The 18,369-nt window shown below is 45.3% G+C and overlaps 6 protein-coding genes across 6 annotated transcripts; 3 read left to right on the top strand and 3 right to left on the bottom strand.

Annotated features, from left to right (window-relative positions):
- Positions 1–256: 256 nt before the first annotated feature.
- Positions 257–1,771, bottom strand: LOC6504719. The gene has a single exon (XM_001966301.4). The coding sequence runs from the start codon at positions 1,694–1,696 to the stop codon at positions 359–361; it is 1,338 nt and encodes a 445-aa protein (XP_001966337.1). The 5' UTR covers positions 1,697–1,771; the 3' UTR covers positions 257–358.
- A 649-nt stretch (positions 1,772–2,420) lies between these two features.
- Positions 2,421–10,509, top strand: LOC6504784. The gene is made up of 3 exons (XM_001966302.4): positions 2,421–4,079; positions 4,270–4,410; positions 8,606–10,509. The coding sequence occupies exons 1-3, from the start codon at positions 3,135–3,137 to the stop codon at positions 8,675–8,677; spliced, it is 1,158 nt and encodes a 385-aa protein (XP_001966338.2). The 5' UTR covers positions 2,421–3,134; the 3' UTR covers positions 8,678–10,509.
- On the top strand, positions 4,948–7,798 carry LOC6504785 (translocating chain-associated membrane protein 1). Its single transcript, XM_001966303.4, has 2 exons — positions 4,948–5,099; positions 5,815–7,798. The coding sequence occupies exon 2, from the start codon at positions 5,852–5,854 to the stop codon at positions 6,956–6,958; it is 1,107 nt and encodes a 368-aa protein (XP_001966339.2). The 5' UTR covers positions 4,948–5,099; positions 5,815–5,851; the 3' UTR covers positions 6,959–7,798.
- Positions 10,510–11,957, bottom strand: LOC6504717 (GPN-loop GTPase 1). The gene is made up of 3 exons (XM_001966304.4): positions 11,277–11,957; positions 10,869–11,219; positions 10,510–10,812 (listed from the first exon to the last, which is right to left on the bottom strand). Exons 1-3 carry the CDS (start codon positions 11,856–11,858, stop codon positions 10,603–10,605), a joined length of 1,143 nt encoding a protein of 380 aa, XP_001966340.1. The 5' UTR covers positions 11,859–11,957; the 3' UTR covers positions 10,510–10,602.
- Positions 11,958–12,010: 53 nt separating this feature from the next.
- On the top strand, positions 12,011–13,476 carry LOC6504786 (crossover junction endonuclease MUS81). Its single transcript, XM_001966305.4, has one exon. The coding sequence runs from the start codon at positions 12,118–12,120 to the stop codon at positions 13,411–13,413; it is 1,296 nt and encodes a 431-aa protein (XP_001966341.1). The 5' UTR covers positions 12,011–12,117; the 3' UTR covers positions 13,414–13,476.
- Positions 13,410–17,380, bottom strand: LOC6504716 (RUN domain-containing protein 1). The gene is made up of 3 exons (XM_001966306.4): positions 15,853–17,380; positions 13,809–14,609; positions 13,410–13,742 (listed from the first exon to the last, which is right to left on the bottom strand). Exons 1-3 carry the CDS (start codon positions 17,094–17,096, stop codon positions 13,553–13,555), a joined length of 2,235 nt encoding a protein of 744 aa, XP_001966342.3. The 5' UTR covers positions 17,097–17,380; the 3' UTR covers positions 13,410–13,552.
- Positions 17,381–18,369: the final 989 nt, after the last annotated feature.

Here is an 18,369-nt window from a genome sequence, read left to right on the forward strand (position 1 = left end):
ATTGTGAGAAAACCCTGAGCACTTCTGCAATCTTATCCGCTCTTCAATAGCTCTCCGGCAAATTCTAATTTATTATACGGACTTAACTCCGGTATTATTAAACGGAGTGCTACGGCCGGAATCTCCGCGGGGGACCAACTATCGGACTACTTGTTCCCTAATCTTCCATTAATCTATAGAGGCTTATGAGATAACCGATTCGATTGCAGCTGCACCTGATGGCCTTGTGTCTTAATTTATAAATAAAATTATATTGTTTTTATTTTTTAATTTATAAATTTTTTATTTTAAGGATCACCTTTAACTTAACTCCTTAAAGAAAAAAAAAAAACTCAGACTTAGAGATGGAAGAGAGATATTAGAAGATAAAGTCCCTTTCCTCCTCCTCCAGCAGACTGAGACTTTTCTCGAACCGCTTGATGTCCTGATACCAGCTGGGATCCTTGGCATTGATCTCCTCGGGCCGGCCGCCCTTGTGCCGGTAGAGGAACTCGGCATGTCCCTGCCCGGATATCCCGTTGACGGTGCAGGCGAGGAACTGATTAAACACCTTCGACTCCCAGTCTCCGCCCACATAACGGACTGCCGATCCCTCCACCTGGATCTGGACCAGATACTCCTGCTCCTCGGTCCGGACAATGAAGTTCTGATGCTGCGGCGGTATACCCTTCTCCCCGTAGGAGTACAGTTCAAAGTTGCTCCATGTCAGAGGCTGGTACTCGCCGGCGGGGGTACAGACATAGCCCACCTTCAGGGAGGAGAGGAAGAAGCTCGGCTGGCTGAGATTACCCACCACCATGCTGCTGCCGTCGTCCAGGAACAGGGCGAAGTACACATACCGATTGATGGAGCTCAGACACCGCTCCGTGCCGAAACTGTGATCCCGGAAGCCCAACATACGCAGTGGTATCTCCTCCTTCTGGATGCGGATCTGGCCGGTGAGTTCCCCGTTCTGCTCGTAGTGGGTCCGCTTTTCCACGATGTGATTGACGCTCCGCAGGACACTGTAGAATCGCTCGTTCCACGCCTCGCGGGCTATCGAGTCGGCTATCAGGGCGGAGCTCAAGTCCCGGCTATAGTCGAAGTGTTCAGCGGAGGAGCTCCTGAATCTCAGATCCAGATCTACAGTCACATCCTCCTCGCTGGCATTCTGGCGTCGCAGGACACCCTCGTACCGGATCCGCCATACCTTCATGGACTCCTCCTGGCTGATGTGAAAGCCACCGCCTCGGAACTCGTTATTCTCCTGCCCGTCCTCGGTGGTAAAGTGTATCATGTCCGGTAGCTTGGGGGAACCGAAGAGTCCACCCTTGTCGGGCATCCACAGGTAGAGGGCCGCCTTCAGGACACCTCGCCGGCGTCGCTCCAAAGTCACCATCAGCTTCTGGCCCTCTCGATTGGCCGCCATGAAGCTGACCACATCATAGCTCTTCGGATCACTGCCCAGCTCCTGGGCCCTGTCGATCTTGGCCAAGTGCTCGTCGGATCCCAGGACCTCTTCGTTCCTCCGATAGATCCTATATCGCAGATTCTTCAGCACCAGCAGGGATATCCAGAATTTGAAGCGATAGAAGATGCCCTTCAGGGGATACTTGTCGAAGATCATGGGCGGTTTCAAGCCCAAAAGCTTGAAGACCAGACTGAGGACGGCCAATAGGCCGCCAAAGAATAGACCCAAAGCGAGTAGGAAGACCATTTTTTTGTTGGATTCTACGATAGAGTCTTAATTGTTAACCACTTGGCGTTTTTTACGTGACTGACTGGGCAAAGAAATGTGGGGAACTGGAAGCCCGGTCGCTTATCATCCGTCCGTCGATAAGCTACTCTATACTAATACCACCTGTAAGATAAACCCCGGAGTAACCTATGAGGGGCGGGTTTTACGGACCCGACTCCGTATATGACTAGCTCGTAAATCTGGATCTGTCTGCGGACGCAATTTCTGATTGATCCATTAACGAGGTTGAGATAGCGATCCGCTTTATCTTCTAGTGCAAAGTCTATTATTGTTATACAAACCAGAGAGCGCAAAGTCTTACCGAAGAAACTGAAATACCTAATAAGAGTCCACTAATTGTGATTAGATTGAGAGATATTTTAAGTTATTTGGTTGCATTATGATTACAATCGAGAAATATTCAAAACATGATCTGAAAAGTGTACTCAAATACACTTTTTCAACACTGAAACGGGAAAATAAGAATAAAAACAAATTAATTGTGATAAGATTAATATATATTTTTAGTTATTTTATTGTATTTATAATCCTTAACTATATAATCAAGAAAATAAATAAGAAAATCATCGCATAAAGCGATAGTTCATGTTCACATTCGCCTTTCCAACACTGGGCGGAGAGTCCTTTTGCGATTGTCGTTTGGCAACACTGAACGGGGGGAAAAACAACAGCGCCTGCGCCAAAATAACAACAAATCGCTCACTCAATCAATAAAAACATAAAATTTAGTGCGCAAGGAACACCAGCAGCAGCAGTAGCATCAGCAGCAGCAGGAACAGGAAAAGGAACAAAAACAATATTCCCCTCAAAAAAGGACAACAATCACTCACACGCGAGTAGAGAGTAATTGTTGTAATTTTTTTGCGTAAAGGACGCAAAACTAACATAGCATAGTCCTGCAAAAAAATAAGGATAACAATTTGGAAATAATATCCTCGATTTACCGTTATCCGTTGCACTGGAAAGTTGAACAATTATTGAGTATTTACCGTTACCTGTGCGACAACAAACACGCACACCACGAAACGCGAGACGGAAATAGAAAGTGAGAAGAAGGGGCAAGGCGGGGAGAGACGCAGAGAGGGGCGACGAGGTGCGAGGTGCGAAAGGTGAGAGAAACAACAATAAAAACAACGGGATTGGAGCTGAAGTTCGAGGATTAAGCCACAAAAAAAAAAAAACAACAACAACAACACACACACACAACAGCGATAAAAAAAAATACTAAAAAATCTGCGGCTTAAGGTGGAAACTTTTTTTTTTGTTGTGGCAACTTAATTGAATTAAGTTCCAGGAGAAAAGGATACAACTTCCAGGATCAAGCAAGGAAGACACTGTAACTTTTAACCCATCAGTAGAAGTGGCTTAGAGTCCTTACCGAAAATATCCTTCAAAAATGTACAAAACCATAAGACACGGCGAGAATAGTCTGCAATATACAATTTTGCCGCAAAACGATGATTTTCGTATCGAGGGCAAGCTATCGGGGGCAGGACGATCGGCGTCTTCCGGTGGAGCCTCCACTTCCGGTGCGACAACTTCCGCCAGCGGCAAGGTCAAGGGTCAGCGACGTCGGCGCTCGTTCTTCGCCTATTTGGGTCTCATTTTCGTCTGTACCGTTATCATTGGCGCCATTTTAATACCCTTCCTCGTCTCCGCCGAATGTCTGCCGAATCCCAAGGAGTGGTTCCTAAAAACCAAAGCGGCTTTCATACAACACGGATCAGGATCGGGAACGGGAACGGGATCAGGATCAGGATCAGGATCAGGTTCTTTGCCGATTGGTGGGGATCTGCTGCCGACAGGATCGCCGCTCCTGCAACAGAGTGTCGGCCGGAATGTCCAAATCGTTAACCGGAACGGAGTCGAGCAGTTCGTCCTCCGATTGAACAAAACGTATCCTTTGAGCACCACCAGCACCGCAGCAACCCAGCAGCCACCACCCAGTAGCACCTCCTCCTCTACCACTACAACAACAACAACAACTACGACAACTACAACCACTGAAGCTCCTCCTCCACCGCCACCGCCACCAGCTCCAGTTGCAACAATTCCAACAACCACCACAACCCGAGAACCAGCCACATATCCTGTCCAGAGACATCAGCTACCGGGTACTACCATCACCACACGGATCATCCAGGTGCCTCTGTTGAAATCCGCCGCCAAGAAACCGATTATGCCGCCGGTTTTGGCCAAGGCCCAGGGCAACCAAGTCCAGCCGAATCAGGCGCCGGTGGAGGCGAAACAGGGGCAGGATGTGGCGGGAAACCGAAGCAACAGCGCCTGGATCAAGACGCACTGGGCCTACATCGATCCCTCTACCTATTTCCAGTGGACGGTAAGTTCTCGGGGGACTCAGAAGAATTCATTTTGAAATAATACCGAAAAATATACCAAACCAGAGTACCGGGTATCATGTTTCCCAACCCCATCATAACCCCCTAACCCTAAAATAGATAATATACTAAAACCCATCAAAATACTAAATTTTTAGACCGTTATTTGAAACCCTTTTTTTGTATTTTTAGGGCTACAAGGCCGAGGATAGCGTGCTGCTTCCCGCTCTGCTGGGCTTTGCCCTGATTGGCGTGATTTTGATCATAACGGTATGCCTGGTGGCACGCAACAAGCGCACCATCGTCTCCTCCGTCCGCAAGCGGAATCGCAACGTGAGTACAAAATGCAATTAATTACGGGCCACGACGACCGGCGTCGGCCTTGAACCAATTTCACGGCACTTAATTTTTTCCGTAATTTATGTTCCTTTACGGGTCAACCAATTAAGTCATTTGCATCTCAAATTAAATTCATAAATCTACGAGTGCAATAAGTGAAAGTGAATTAGTTTTTAAATCAAATCAGAAATGTAATAACAAAGTGCAAAGTGAAATTCGAATTATGGCGCCAAGTTTCCATTCAAACTTGCATCTCTAGGCTCATAAAGGCTTCGGGATTTCACCCATTCATCAGAAAAAGGAAGACACAGACGTGAACTTAAGGAATTAAGTTGCTTTTCTACATATTTATTTAAATTTACAAACATATCCTTTTCAACATCGAGCGGGAAATGGAAGGATTGAAAAAAAAAATACCAAAACTATCGATAAATATGTGCCACTATTACCCGATTCAGAGATGGACCTCTTAAATAGTTCCCCCGCCCCCTCGTGGGAGACATCGATAAATCGATAATTGCCACGGCCTACAATCGATGTTTTTCTCCACCTCTACCCGCCAACACATCAACAAATCGGTCTCAAAATCGGGAGATATACATTAGCTGTTGGGTGCCACTATACCGCTACACCGCCTACGTCAGCAGACCACGTTGCACGTCGCTTGGATTCGCCAAAGTCCTGTGAGTAAAATGTTTCAAAAATCAACAATAGTCAACAACAAACTGCCATCGTGTCCCAAGGAGTACCCCAGTTTATGCTCCGCTCTCTCCTCTCTACTCCTCTCTCTGATGCGTGTGTGTGGGCGCGCTCTGTTAGCGGATTTGCAGGCATACATCCGTATCTGTGTGTCTTACCCAGTGTGTGTTTGTGTGTGTGTGTGTGAGAGTAGTGCCAACAAGGCAAATTGTATGTTGTTGTTGTTGGTTGTTGCATCCACGGAGGAGCATCTCCAATACAGTGAAGATTGGGCCAAGAGGACCGAACCGGGTCAGTGACAGTGCCAGGATATAACGGATATGTGCGAATAATCGATCTGAGCTGTAGTGGAGGCGGCCCCCGGTGGGAATCGTGGCACTATTTTAGGGTTCTATTTTCTTACCAACTAGTGGAGCAGCATCCTGGCTATCCTGGCCACAGTGATGCCTGCCAAGGACATCTAACTGAGAGAGAAAATATCTTAACTTGTCCAGAAAATCCCAGTCAGCAGCATGTGTGTCTGTCGCTGGGGAGGGGAAGGGGGGTGTTGGTGAAAGTTAGCATCTTGCTGGGTTTTCATTTCTTTTTTTTTTCTTCTTTTTTTTGGGCCAAAGTAGGTAGCAAAGCCACATGGGTACTCCAGGCACCCAAGAAACAAAACAAAAAAAAATAATTTAAAAAAAAATTCAACTCTTACAGCCCCTAGCCCGCTACTGCGCCTCCGCCTGGACATAAAATGGCCATCAAACCTGGCTTGGGTCGCAAGACCAGCAACAAGAACCCACCGATCCTGAGCCACGAGTTCGTCATCCAGAATCATGCCGACATCATCTCCTGCGTGGCCATGGTCTTCGTCGTCGGTCTGATGAACGAATCAACGGCGGCGTTCGCCAGCGCCTTCATCTCGCTGCATCATAATGTTAGCGGGGAGGATCCTAGCCGGGAGCAGCCGTACGGCAAGGCCTTCACCTACATTGCCGGCATCAAGGACTACTGTGCGATATTCTTCTACACCCTGACCTGCATCATCATGCATGCGATTATCCAGGAATTTGTCCTGGACAAGATCAGCAAGAAGATGCATCTCTCCAAGTTCAAGCTGGCCCGCTTCAATGAATCTGGACAGTTGGTTGCCTTCTATCTGATGTCGTTCTTTTGGGGCGCTCACATCCTGGTGAAGGAGGGCTACCTCGGCCAGGTGGCCCAGCTGTGGGAGGGCTTCCCCGACCATCCGATGAGCTTCCTGCACAAGTTCTACTTCATCATCCAGCTGTCGTACTACCTGCACATGCTGCCGGAGCTCTACTTCCAGAAGATCAAGACCAAGGAGGAGCAGCAGCCAAAGATCATCCATTCGGTCAGTGGCTTCACTCTGATCGTCCTGGCCTACATCCTTAGTTTCCAGCGTCTGGCCCTCGTCCTCCTCACCCTGCACTACTTCAGTGAGCTGCTGTCGCACGTCTTCCAGCTGATCGGTGTCTTTGATCGCGAGGAGCGCCTGGCCAAGCTGCGTGTGGTTAACAACGGTGTCTTCTTCCTCATCCGATTTGCCACCTCGGTGATTGGTGTGCTGACCCTCTACTATGGCATTGGTGGAGCACGCTCTCTGCTCGCCCTGGGCGGCCTGATCGCCCTGCAGGGCTATCTGGTGTTCTCGTTCATAACCGAGCAGCTGAAGGCGAAGCGGGAGGCCAAGAAGGAGGCGAAACGAGAGGCCAAGCTGGCGCTGCAGACCAAGAAGCCGGCCAAGGCGATCAAGGAGAAGGTGAAGCGCAAGAAGGAGAGCGATCTGCCCGAGGCGGATCAGTCCTCTGCCAGTCCCATCAAGCAGAAGGTTAAATGAGAAGCGTCCAAGCCTCTCCACCAACAGCAACAAAAAAGCAACAAAATCTTCCGCACACTTCCAACCACCAACAACACCGATCCGAAGAAAGATAGTAACAAGAAGTGAGAGAGAGCGCAGCACCAGGACAGAAGGATTAGCCCGCCAAGGACTAAACAAAAAAAAAAAACACTAAACAGATATATATATTTAATTGAAGAAGCAAGCACCCAAGCAACCATCCAACTACTGCCGGACTATCCGGAAATCTTTGTAAATCTCGTCTTAGCTCAAGAACTACCGGAAACTGGATACTGGAAACTGGATACATTTCTGCTGCATTTACTTCCTCGAGACCGAAACACACACCAGCCACTAATTCCTAGCCTAAATGTTTTGTTTCATTTTTAAGTTTATCTAATTTTTTTTTAAACAAATTTTTTTATTTTTATAAAAACAAAAAATATATATAAATATATATATATATAACAAAAAAAAAAGAAAGAAAGAAAGAGAAAAGTAAGAATATTGTAATGTGTGTGTGGTTCTTAATTATTATTATTTTTTTTTGTGTATTGTTCTTCCTTGAAACTTCCTTGAAAAATAAGCAAATTGTTCAAAATGCTTACAAAAATAATTTAACAATTTCCAATCGTCCTATTTGCATGTACAACTATTTTTTATAAAACAAAAAAACAAACAAAAAAAAAAAAGCATAAAAAACAAATCACACAAAAAATGAGAAGAGAAATAGTAGAAGAAAGATACGAAGAACCAGAACAAGATTGTAATGAAGAAAGAAAGCAAATCATTTGCTGAATATATAAAAAAATATATATATTTTGTATAAGAAAACTGAAATATTATCTATTTTTTCCTTGGGCCGGTATCGGGGCGGAAGTAATTCATTTTCGCATTAAGTTCCTATCTTATCTTTAAAATAAAATGGGGGGAGGAATTCGGAATTCTTTAGATCACTTTTAACGCGACTTAATAATACATAATTTGTTAGATAAAAAAAGAAACAGAAAAGAATCACAACTATTGAGACATTTCTGCACTTATCTTTGGGGAGACTCGATAAAATATTTTTTTTTGCCTATTTTTACACTGACAGAAATTAGTGGGGAGAAAGTGAAAAAATTTAGATATCTGCAAAAAATATTTCTTGAAAAACTTACTTTCACAAATACGTTTTTTTTTTTAATTTAAAAATAAATATAGATTTTTACACTGTTAAAAAAATGGTAGTTTAGGGTTTAATTAACTTGTTCTTTAGTAAAATATTATTATTTTAATTATACTAATGAGGTTACAAAAATAAAACAAAATTTTCAACAATTTTTTTTTCAAGAAAACTTTTTTTTTAAAATATTTTCAAACACAATTAAAAAAAAAATTTTTTCCTTTTTTTACACTACCATTTAATGCAAATTAACAGTTTTTTGTATAAAAAATATATATATTTTTTTAAATCAGGTTTGAAAATATTTTCAAAATACCTTTTTTTTTAAAAAAATACTTTTTATGTTCCTTTTTTTTTTTAAAACTTTAAATATTGAAAGAAAACCTTTCTAAATACCAACTAAAATATATTTTTAATGAGTCTGTTATTTTTTAAATAAAATATTTACAATTAAAATGTTTTTTTTTTTTGTATCCTTGCAGGACATTGAGGAGCAGGGGGCCGAGGACAATGCCACTTTGCTCACAACCACAAACCTATCGGATGACGATTAATTGGAACTCGTCTAGACGAAGCCCCAATATCTCCAGACTCACCTATGATTCCAGCTTTTCCGGGCTACGATTCCACTTATTTCGATTTCCAGGCACAGATCCCAGGATCGGATTAGATCAGATCTCAGAGCTCTTTGGAAGCCAAAAGCCAAGCTAATGCCTAATCCGATCGGATCGACTTTCTCTCTTATGTTTCTTATTTCTTATTTACCTTTCCCTTTCCCTCCAAAAAAAATTAATAAATTTAACCAAAAAGAGGACATGAAAAAGAAAAGTATCCAAAGAAGACTGTTTCTGAAACAAAAAAACAAGATCCAAGACTTTATGATTTTCCGCTCGTTTTCAAAAACTTGTTTTTTTCGAAAGTTCCCATTCCCCAAAAAGCAAATAACAGTATCTTTGTTTCTGTGTGAATGTGTGAGTGCATGTGTGTGTGTATTAGATACATCCCAAAAGATACATAGATATTAAAAAAAAAATTACAAAATTTAATTAAATATTCCAAAAAAGCAAGGCACGAAAATTTAAGTTACAGGCAAGAACAGTTTCCATATTAAATTAAATTATATTAAAAATTCTTGAGAAAAAACACAAAAAGTACAGTGCGTTTCAGAATTGTAGGAACTTGAAGTAAAATATAATATTTAATATTATGACACATTTTTTAATTCAAACTTAAAGCGAGCTTGTTTTTCTAATTGATATTCTTTTTTTTCGAGCTGCTAGAGAACCTTTTTAAAAAGACCCTACCGTTCCGAAAAGCACTGTATTTTGAAGGGAAAAAAATATATATATATTATATAATAATGGGGTCTGCTTAAAGATATCCCAAAAAAAAAAAAAAATAATGAAAAGTTTAAACTTAATTCGTGTTAACCAAAGGCAAACACACTCGAATCAAATGAAAACGTCCAGAAATGAGAATATTTTTTTCGCAACAGCAGCAGTAGCAGCAGCAGTGCTTCTTTAACGAGTCTGGACTGTACTTGATTTTTAGCACAAATATATATATATATATATATATATATATAAATATATATATACGGAGCCGATGCATTTACGCCTGGATTTAAAGGTCCTTGAGGCTAAAGAAATCCTGCACAGCTTGCAGCCGCCGAGAGCACCACAAAAAAAATATATATATAAAAATGATATTAAAAAATATAGCTTGCCGAGAAGAGAATCCAGATATTGTAAGAGGGGTGGTGGTACGTGGTACGTGGTACGTAGCGGGGGAGTACTGTATGTCTATATAAACTGTGTATAACTGTGAAGCATTGACAAGTATTTGAGATGATCTGTATTTTTGTAAGCGTAATATTTAATATTTAATGCGGGAAGCCAATAAAAAAAACAAAAAACAAAAACCAATCCAGAGAAGCAACTATATAGGCGTAAGAAGATAACCGATGCGGCACTAGCCACAAACAATTGATTTGCTCAACATATATATATATATATATACACACACAATCCGAACAGTATATACAATACATATATGTATATATGTATAAAATATATATATATTACAAAGTATATAATGTAACGCAAAGTATAAGGCTTGCATTTAAGAGCGGGATATATCCTTAATATGTGTATGTTATCACTAATTTGCAAAGCTAAACCAAGTCCATGTATACAGAACAGAAACAGAAACAGAAACATACATATACACATCTATATATATATATATATATCCGGATCCGGACTTACTACTCATACACACATTACAGACATGATTATAAAGTGAAGAACAACACAACACACACACACACTATATTGAATGTTTTTGCTTGTTAAAGTGAATAATAAAGAAGAAAACTAAAAAAAGATCATTCTTTAGTACTCTTTATCTTTAAAATATTACTTTAATTCTTATTATCACTCGTTTTCATCTAAATCCTAATGAGGATCCATGATCCTTGCTAAGAATTGTCCCGATCCTGCTGCGCCAGCCTATCCCTCTTGGTTTTCTGTGCGTCTAGGTGGCTCTGGACGAAGCTCTGGAAGTTCTGATCCTCCATCGGCTCCTTTGGGTCCAGTTCCATCTCCTCCGTCTCATTGTCTTCGGCTGCTATCGGCACCAAGCCAGGAGCCATCAGAAATATACCACTTCCAGTGTTGGCAGGAGGATCCTAAGGACAAAAATCAAAAGGATGAGCTAGGAATCTCACTTTTCGTAGCATCTTACTTGTAGACCCAGGCCCAGGGGCACTGACACTCCGGACTCCTCCACATTGGCAGCCGGTTGGGGCGCAGCTTGTTGGGCCAACCGCTCCTTCCTCATCTTCTCGTAGACCGGCTTGTAGTTCTTCTCGTACTCCGACACGCACTCCAGCACCTTTTGCAGCAGCTCAGCGAATCCAACGCCTGTCTTGGCCGACACGCCACAGGTGGTCAGGTTCTCGTAAAAGGTGTCCAGGGTGAGGGACATGGTGCGTGTCAGATTGCTCACGAAGCTCTGCTCCTCCTCGAGAGCCTCCTGGTAGACCTCAAAGTCCGTCATCCAGTCCTTGATGAAGCTGCAGTCCTGCAAGTCAATCTGGAAATAAAGGAATTGAGATTTAAGGACAAAAAAGGATATCTACAGGAGATAAACCTTATTCAGGGCAACCAGAAAGGGCAGGCGGGTCTTGTACAGGATGGAGCAGGCGTACAGCATGTTGGACATGAATGTGGTGGGACAGGCGCTGCGGACGACATCCATAACATAGACCACAATGGTGGGGAATAGGGTGGCCAGGCCCTCGGTGATTATGTTGCCCGAGGCGGACCAGGTGAAGACCTCGATCTGGCCGGGTGTGTCGATGATGCACCATTTATGGCCTCGCTCCCCAGCCCGACGCACTAGCTCCGCAAACTGGGCCATTTTCGTGGTGAACATGTTCAGGGCAGTCACAATGCCTCCATTCGGCCCCAATTGGTATTGCTTCATCACCTCGCGGTAGTTGACCGTGTCCCGGATGTCGACGTGCGCCGCATAAGGCACCTCCCGGCAGGCGGGATCCAGATTCACCACGTACGGATTGAATTTCTCCTGGGCGTGCTGGATGAGACTGCGGGTGAAGGTGGTCTTGCCGCTGCCGGCCATTCCCAGGACTATGATGCAGACGGGAGAGTCGCGGATGCCCTCGCTGATGGACAGAGCCTCCAGCTTGATGTCCTCCAGTTGGCTGGTCATATCAGGATCGGGGACTTTCGTTTTCAGACGAAATCAAAATCAGAAAGTAGGCGGCGCAAAAACCAAACGTGCGGCAGCCAGAGAAGGGAGATGTTTTACGAAATATCGATAGTTTCAGAGTTTGCGATAAATATATCTTATCGATTGTATATCAATGCTTAAGTGCCATCTCTATGGCATTGCCAGCTGAGAGACGCGCGAAATATATGAACTAATTGGAAAAGTGAAAACAAAATTTGTTTTTAATCGATTTAAAACGATGGAAACGCGTCTGGAAGTGCGTCTTAGGGAACCTAATCCACTGTTCACTCGGTGGTTGGAGCGCTGGCTGCGCGAAGCCGAGAGACGACAGCAAAAATCCCAATTTAAGTTGCGACTGGCTCTGGAGGCCCTCAAAAGCTATCCTCTTCCGTTGTACAGCGGCCGGGACTGTGCTGTCCTGCGTGGATTCGGTGGCACCCTCTGTCAGCTGATAGACGAGGAGTTGCGACAGCATCGGGGTCTTAGTTTGGTGACGGCCACCACAACGGCCGCCACCAGTAGCGTGCAGTACGAGCAACAGGTGCAGAAGGTGGTGAAGAGGGTGCAGGAGGCGCAACAGGATCAGAGGAAACCGGCGAAACCGGCCAAGGCGCCCAAGCCCAAGAAGCTGACCAAAAAGGAGCAACTGGAACTGGCGGCCGCCGAAGAGCGAGAGCGTTTCGTGGAGATGATACCGGGATCCTTTGAAATTCTCCTTCTGGTGGACACCCAAGAGACGAGTGGCAAGAACAAGAGAGTGCTGGACCAGACCAGAAGCTACCTGGAATCCTTCGGAGCGAAACACGAAGTCCGCCGCCTCACCATTGGTGACTTCCTTTGGATAGCCAAGGACCGGGCAGGAAACGAGCTGGTGCTGCCCTACATCATCGAACGGAAGCGCATGGACGACCTGGCGTCCAGCATACGCGACGGTCGCTTTCACGAGCAGAAGCATCGCCTGAAGCAGAGCGGGCTGCGGCATGTGATCTACCTGGTGGAGGATTATGGCGATAACGAACAGCTCGGCCTGCCCCTGGACTCCCTGCAGCAGGCTCTGGCCAATGCCCGGGTGCAGACGGGTGTGCAGGTGGTACGCACCGAGAATCACTACCGATCGATGAGCTATTTGGCCTCCATGACGCGCTCCTTGCAGCAGATCTTTGCCAGGAAGACCCTGCAGAGCGTGGAGAGGGGTGTCGTGCCCAGTTCCCACTGCCTGGTGACCTCCTCCACGATCGGATTGCTCAAGTTCCGTGCCCTGTACGAAGACTCCGCCAAGAATGCCCAGCTTACTGTGCGGGAGGTCTTTGTCCAGCAACTCCTGCAGTTACATTCCCTCTCCCTGGAACGTGCCATCGCCATCGTGGAGCTCTATCCCACCCCCCGCCTGCTGCTGGAGGCGTACGATAACTGTCCGGGGCCGAAGGAGGCCAGCCAGTTGCTGGCCAAGATACCATGCGGTCCGCTGGAACGGCCGCTGGGCGAGAAGATCAGCCAGTGCCTGTACGAGTTCTATAAAAGGGAGTTTCGTTAGGATTAGCAATTGATTTAATGGGACATATCTAAAGTTATATACACGAGTTTATACATTAAGTGAGACTGAAGAGAATACAACGATTCTGGACATCATTTGGAATAGTGCGAGTCTAGTCTAAGCCGAATGTACAAGTCGCCTAGATGTTGCGAAAGTGCCGGATGGCGAGATCCACCGGCAGGTCAAAGTCGAACCGCGACAGGGCGTCGATGGAGCGCAAGGAATCCCGGAATCCTGTACGTGCCACATAGCTGCTTGTGGAGTAGTATGTGTCCACCAGTTCGTGGCAGCTCAGTATAAGGTTAAGCCACTCCACCAGCAAATGGGAACTGTAAGATTCCAATCCAAGCATTAAAAAGTTAAATAAAATAGAGATTATTTCAGATTGTACTCACTTGAGACCGGCACAGACAAAGGCCTTGAAGTGGGCGTTGTTGCTCCGCTTGTAGGGACGATGCATGGCCAGGATCATGCCCACGGCACTGAGCAGGCTCTGCTTGGCGGTGACCGCCTGGGCATCGACAATGTCCAGCTGGAAGCTCTGCGATAGCTTGCGTGCCGGCGTATTATTATACTCCTCGCCGTTCTTCAGTTGATAGTAGGCCAGGACCAGTTCCCAGGCGTGCATGGCCCGTCCCAGGCCGAGGCCACCCAATCCCAGAAATGGCGAATCCCCACCCGCCGACGGAATCACCACAGACGGTGGCGCCGGATGCAGGCACCGCATGAATGGAACCATTAAACTAGATGCCGCCGACTCGGCCGGAATGCGCAGCCCGTGCTGGATCAGTTGCTGCAGCGTTCGGGCAAAGTTCTTCCGCACCACGGTGGTCAGCTCTCGACCGATCGTGGCTATCGAATCGCCACGCATGTGGGCTATCCGCCGGCTCTTGCCCTCCTTCTCCCACTCGAAGTTGGCGTAGGATATGTCCTCGTCGGAGTCGGAGGACACCGCACCGCTGCCGCCGGCGACATAGGGCGCCAGTTCATGGCCAGCAGCCACTGCCCGTCGACATCTGGGCGGCACGGTGGTCAGGGCACCGTTTTGGGCAGTAATGGCCGTTCCAGTGCTGTTCTCCGTGCGTTGCTGCCTCAGGGCCCGCTTGATGTTGGCCAGCTTTTCACGGTCGCAGCTCAGGGTGGCTGCCAACGCAGCCACCTCCTGGATGTCCACCTCCAGTTGGGCCCGCAGATCCCTGCGAACAGACAAGGTGACATATGATTTCATTCCTTATTTTAAATCTCAAAAGAATTTAGAATTTAGAACTGAATCATAATCTGTTACAAAGTTATTGTTTTACGTTTTTATATCTTTATTATATTGAAGCAACAGTCTATTTCTTAGTTTTAAGTCTCTTGCCACAAAGATGTTAAGATCTATCGATCTTCCAATAATTTTGGGCGATCCTGTCCAATATCGGGTTAAAAATGGCAAAGATATAGCCATGGAAAAGGGTCATATATAGAGATATATGTATTTTTTGAGGGGTCTCTCCACAAAAATGGGAATAATATTCAAAAAGTATTTTGATATTTGGGTTTGACGCAGATTGATGGAGAATCCATTCACAAATCATTTAAGGCATTCCTCGCAAGAATCGGAGAAGAATTGGCCAGGATATAGCCATCTCAGTGGGCCATATGTCAAAAACCCACTTTTTGAAGGGGTCTCCCTAGGAAATTTTTGAAAAAAATTGAAAAAATATTTTGTTGCGAAATTTTGATGCAGATCGATGGAGAATCGATCCACAAATCGTTTAAGGTATTCCTGGCAAGAATCGGGGAAGAATTGGCCAAGATATAGCCATCTCAGGGGGCCATATGCCAAAAACCCACTTTTTGAAGGGGCCTCCCCAGGAAATTTTTGAAAAAAATTGAAAAAATATTTCGATGCGAGATTTTGATGCAGATCGATGGGGAATTGATCCACAAATCGTTTAAGGTATTCCCGGCCAGAATCGAAGAAGAATTGACCAAGATATAGCCATCTCAGGGGGCCATATGCCAAAAACCCACTTTTTGAAGGGGTCTCCCCAGGAAATTTTTGAAAAAAATTGAAAAAATATTTTGTAATCAGATTTTGGTGTGGAATAATGGGTAATCGATCCGCAAGTCGTTTGAGGTACTCCGCTTGGGAATCGGATAAATAATGGCAGAGATATAGCTTCGGAAAGGGGCCATAGAGGGATATCCAGGATTTCGGGAGGGATTCCCTTACAAAAGTGGGAAAAATATGAAAAAATTATTCTGTTACGAGGCTTGGATGTGGAATTCTGGATAATCAATCCACCATGGGACAAGAGTATTTCGATCAAGAATGGGATGGAATCTCGGAAGGATCTGGACAAGGTGAGAACTGATACATGAAAGAAGAGAAAAAAAACTATAAATTTTTGAAAAATGAATGAATTTAGAAAAATAGCAGTCTGGTGGACTCACCCCCAGTGGTTGCCCTTGTGCGTCTTCTTGAGGGAGTTCTGCTGGAAGTCGTCGTGGCGCGGCTTCGCCAGGTGCGTGCTGGCGAACATCTGCATGAGGAGCGAGGCCTTGTCCAGCAGACCATGGGCCTTGCTGTGCAGGCTTTCGCCGGCGCCGACGGATCCGCCAGCGGACGACGAAGTGGCCGGAGGAGGAGCAGATGCCATGGGAGCAACGATGGGAGCCGCTCCCTGAGAGATCTTGGCCGTCTGCTTGGCGGCGTAGCTGTTGTAGGCGCCGGACAGGAGCTTCAGACGATCCCCGGCCGAACCCTGATCCGCATCGCACTGCAGGAAGGCAATGAACCGCTCCAGATCGGTGATCTGGGTCTTCAATTGGGCCACCAGTTGCTCCTTCATCTTCAACGGGCCGACAAACTCACCGATGGCATTGTCCACCTGGTGGCGCAACTGCTCGGTGCTCAGGGCTGGAAGCTCATGCTGCTCCACCTGGAGGTTGAGCTTCGAGCGCAATTCGTCGAGGATGAACTTCTGCTTCTCGAGTAGGACCTGCTGGGGAAGAATGCCAGGCTCTCCAGCCTCATACGCCAGTTGCTCCAATTCCGTCAACTGGGACTTGAGTTGTTCAATCAACTGACTGTCGCTGCCAGGCTCCTTTTCGTTGTCCTTCTCCATGGATGATGGTGATGATGATGATGATGATTCTTTGGGTTGCGCCGCCTCCGGTATACCCTGGAAGGCGAAATCCTCAAGGTCGCGCAGCAACTGATCCCGCTCCTCCGCCGGTGCCTCAACAATTTGACGGACTCGCAACTGGACATGGGCAAAGTGAGAGGTCAGAGCTAGCAGGGAGCTGGTGAGCAGCTCCTGCTCCTCCTCGATGCTTCTCAGACGGGACAGTTCACTGCCAGCACTGCCACGTCGTGTCTCCGACTTGCCATCCAATACCGTTTCCAGTTCGCCACAATCTACGCCAGAACTGGCGCTATTGGCGTCATCATAATTGGCGCCCAACGGAGACCAGCGTTCGCTTAATAGCTCCTGTTCCTGCTCCTGCTCCTGATCCTGCTCCTGCTCCTGATCCTGTTCCTGATCCTGCTGCTCCTCCTCGAGCTCCTCTTCGACGGAGCCAGCTGGCAGCTGCTGCTGCTGCTGCTTCTGCTGCTGGCCTTCGACCCTGAAGGCACATAATAACGAGTCCTTGGCCTCATGCCCCCCCTGGTCCTCTGCCATTTTCATTTCCATATGGAAATCCTGGAGACTTCTCCTTCTTCTTCTACTACCTTTTTCGGATGTTTGTTTTTCAAATTTTCCGTATTAGTTTGTAACGTGGTCCGAGAAAAATCAATTTGTTGGCTTGTTTCGCTTTTTTGTGTGCCAGCTGGTCGGGCTCCCTTGCTCTTTCTATCTCCCTCTGGCCCGCTGTAGCTATCTCTTTTACTCCCTGTATTGGCTTTCTCTTTTTGGCGGCCACGAAGAGCGCGCGGCGACGGTTTCTGACGCACTGACATCCCTGTGGCAGCCACTTGGGCCACCAGGAAGCTTTCCTCAATGGGTTTTCACTTTTCGCTTTTGGGGATGAAAACTTTTAACTTTTCCATTGAGCTTTCTTGAGCTTTTCATCCCCCCCAGAGCAAATATTTGCTTAAACCAGGGTTCGTAAGGGAAAGTATCATTAAGGATATAGTTTTTCAACCCGAAAAGCTTTTTAATAATCTGAAAAAGCTTTCAAAGCTATAGGTTGGCTTTTCATCCCTTAAATTTGATTTAAACCCCGATCTAAAAGCTTAATTTTGAAGCTTTAAAGCTTGAATCTTGTATCCTTTTTCTAAACTTTCTTACAACCCTTAAGCCCAAAAGCTTTTGAGCTTTGCAACCCTTGGGAAAATGGTTCGTAAACAAGGCTTAGCTTTTTAATAATAAATTCAATTCAATTTATATATTTTAATAAATAAATAATAATATAAAGGACAAAATTTAATAGGTAAGATCTTGCTTAGATTTTTATTCACTAAAAAATAAGTAATTTTATTGAAAATTCAACAATTATTGCCCTTTCTTTGTTTAATAGCAATTAATATTTATATTCTTTAAAATCATTAACTAACTAACTTGTAGATCGTATCTTAGTTGCTAAATAGTCCTTTAAAAACTATCCTTTTGACTCCAGAAGTCCTTCAAGCTAAAGTTTAAACTTTTTGTAAAGTTTCTTGTTAAAATCGTAATAATAATGCCTTAAAATGAATCAACAAGTGATTATCCTGATAGTCAGCTGCTAGATAAGCAAGGACCTGTAAGAGCTTGGGATATTTTCAGGGAAATTCCGAGCTTTAAGCTCTAAAATGTCCCAAATCGAGAGCTTCTCACCAATTTCCCATTCACCACGTCCCAAAAAGCTGTCACAAATGCCGCGATTTTGTTATTATTCCAAGGGGCGGGGTATAAATATATATATATTTGGCAATTATGACCTACATTACCAAACCAAGTCCGACCAAATGGACCGTCTAAGGTAGCA

Source organism: Drosophila ananassae, chromosome XL (genome assembly GCF_017639315.1).
Source record: "Drosophila ananassae strain 14024-0371.13 chromosome XL, ASM1763931v2, whole genome shotgun sequence".
Taxonomy (NCBI): domain Eukaryota; kingdom Metazoa; phylum Arthropoda; class Insecta; order Diptera; family Drosophilidae; genus Drosophila; species Drosophila ananassae.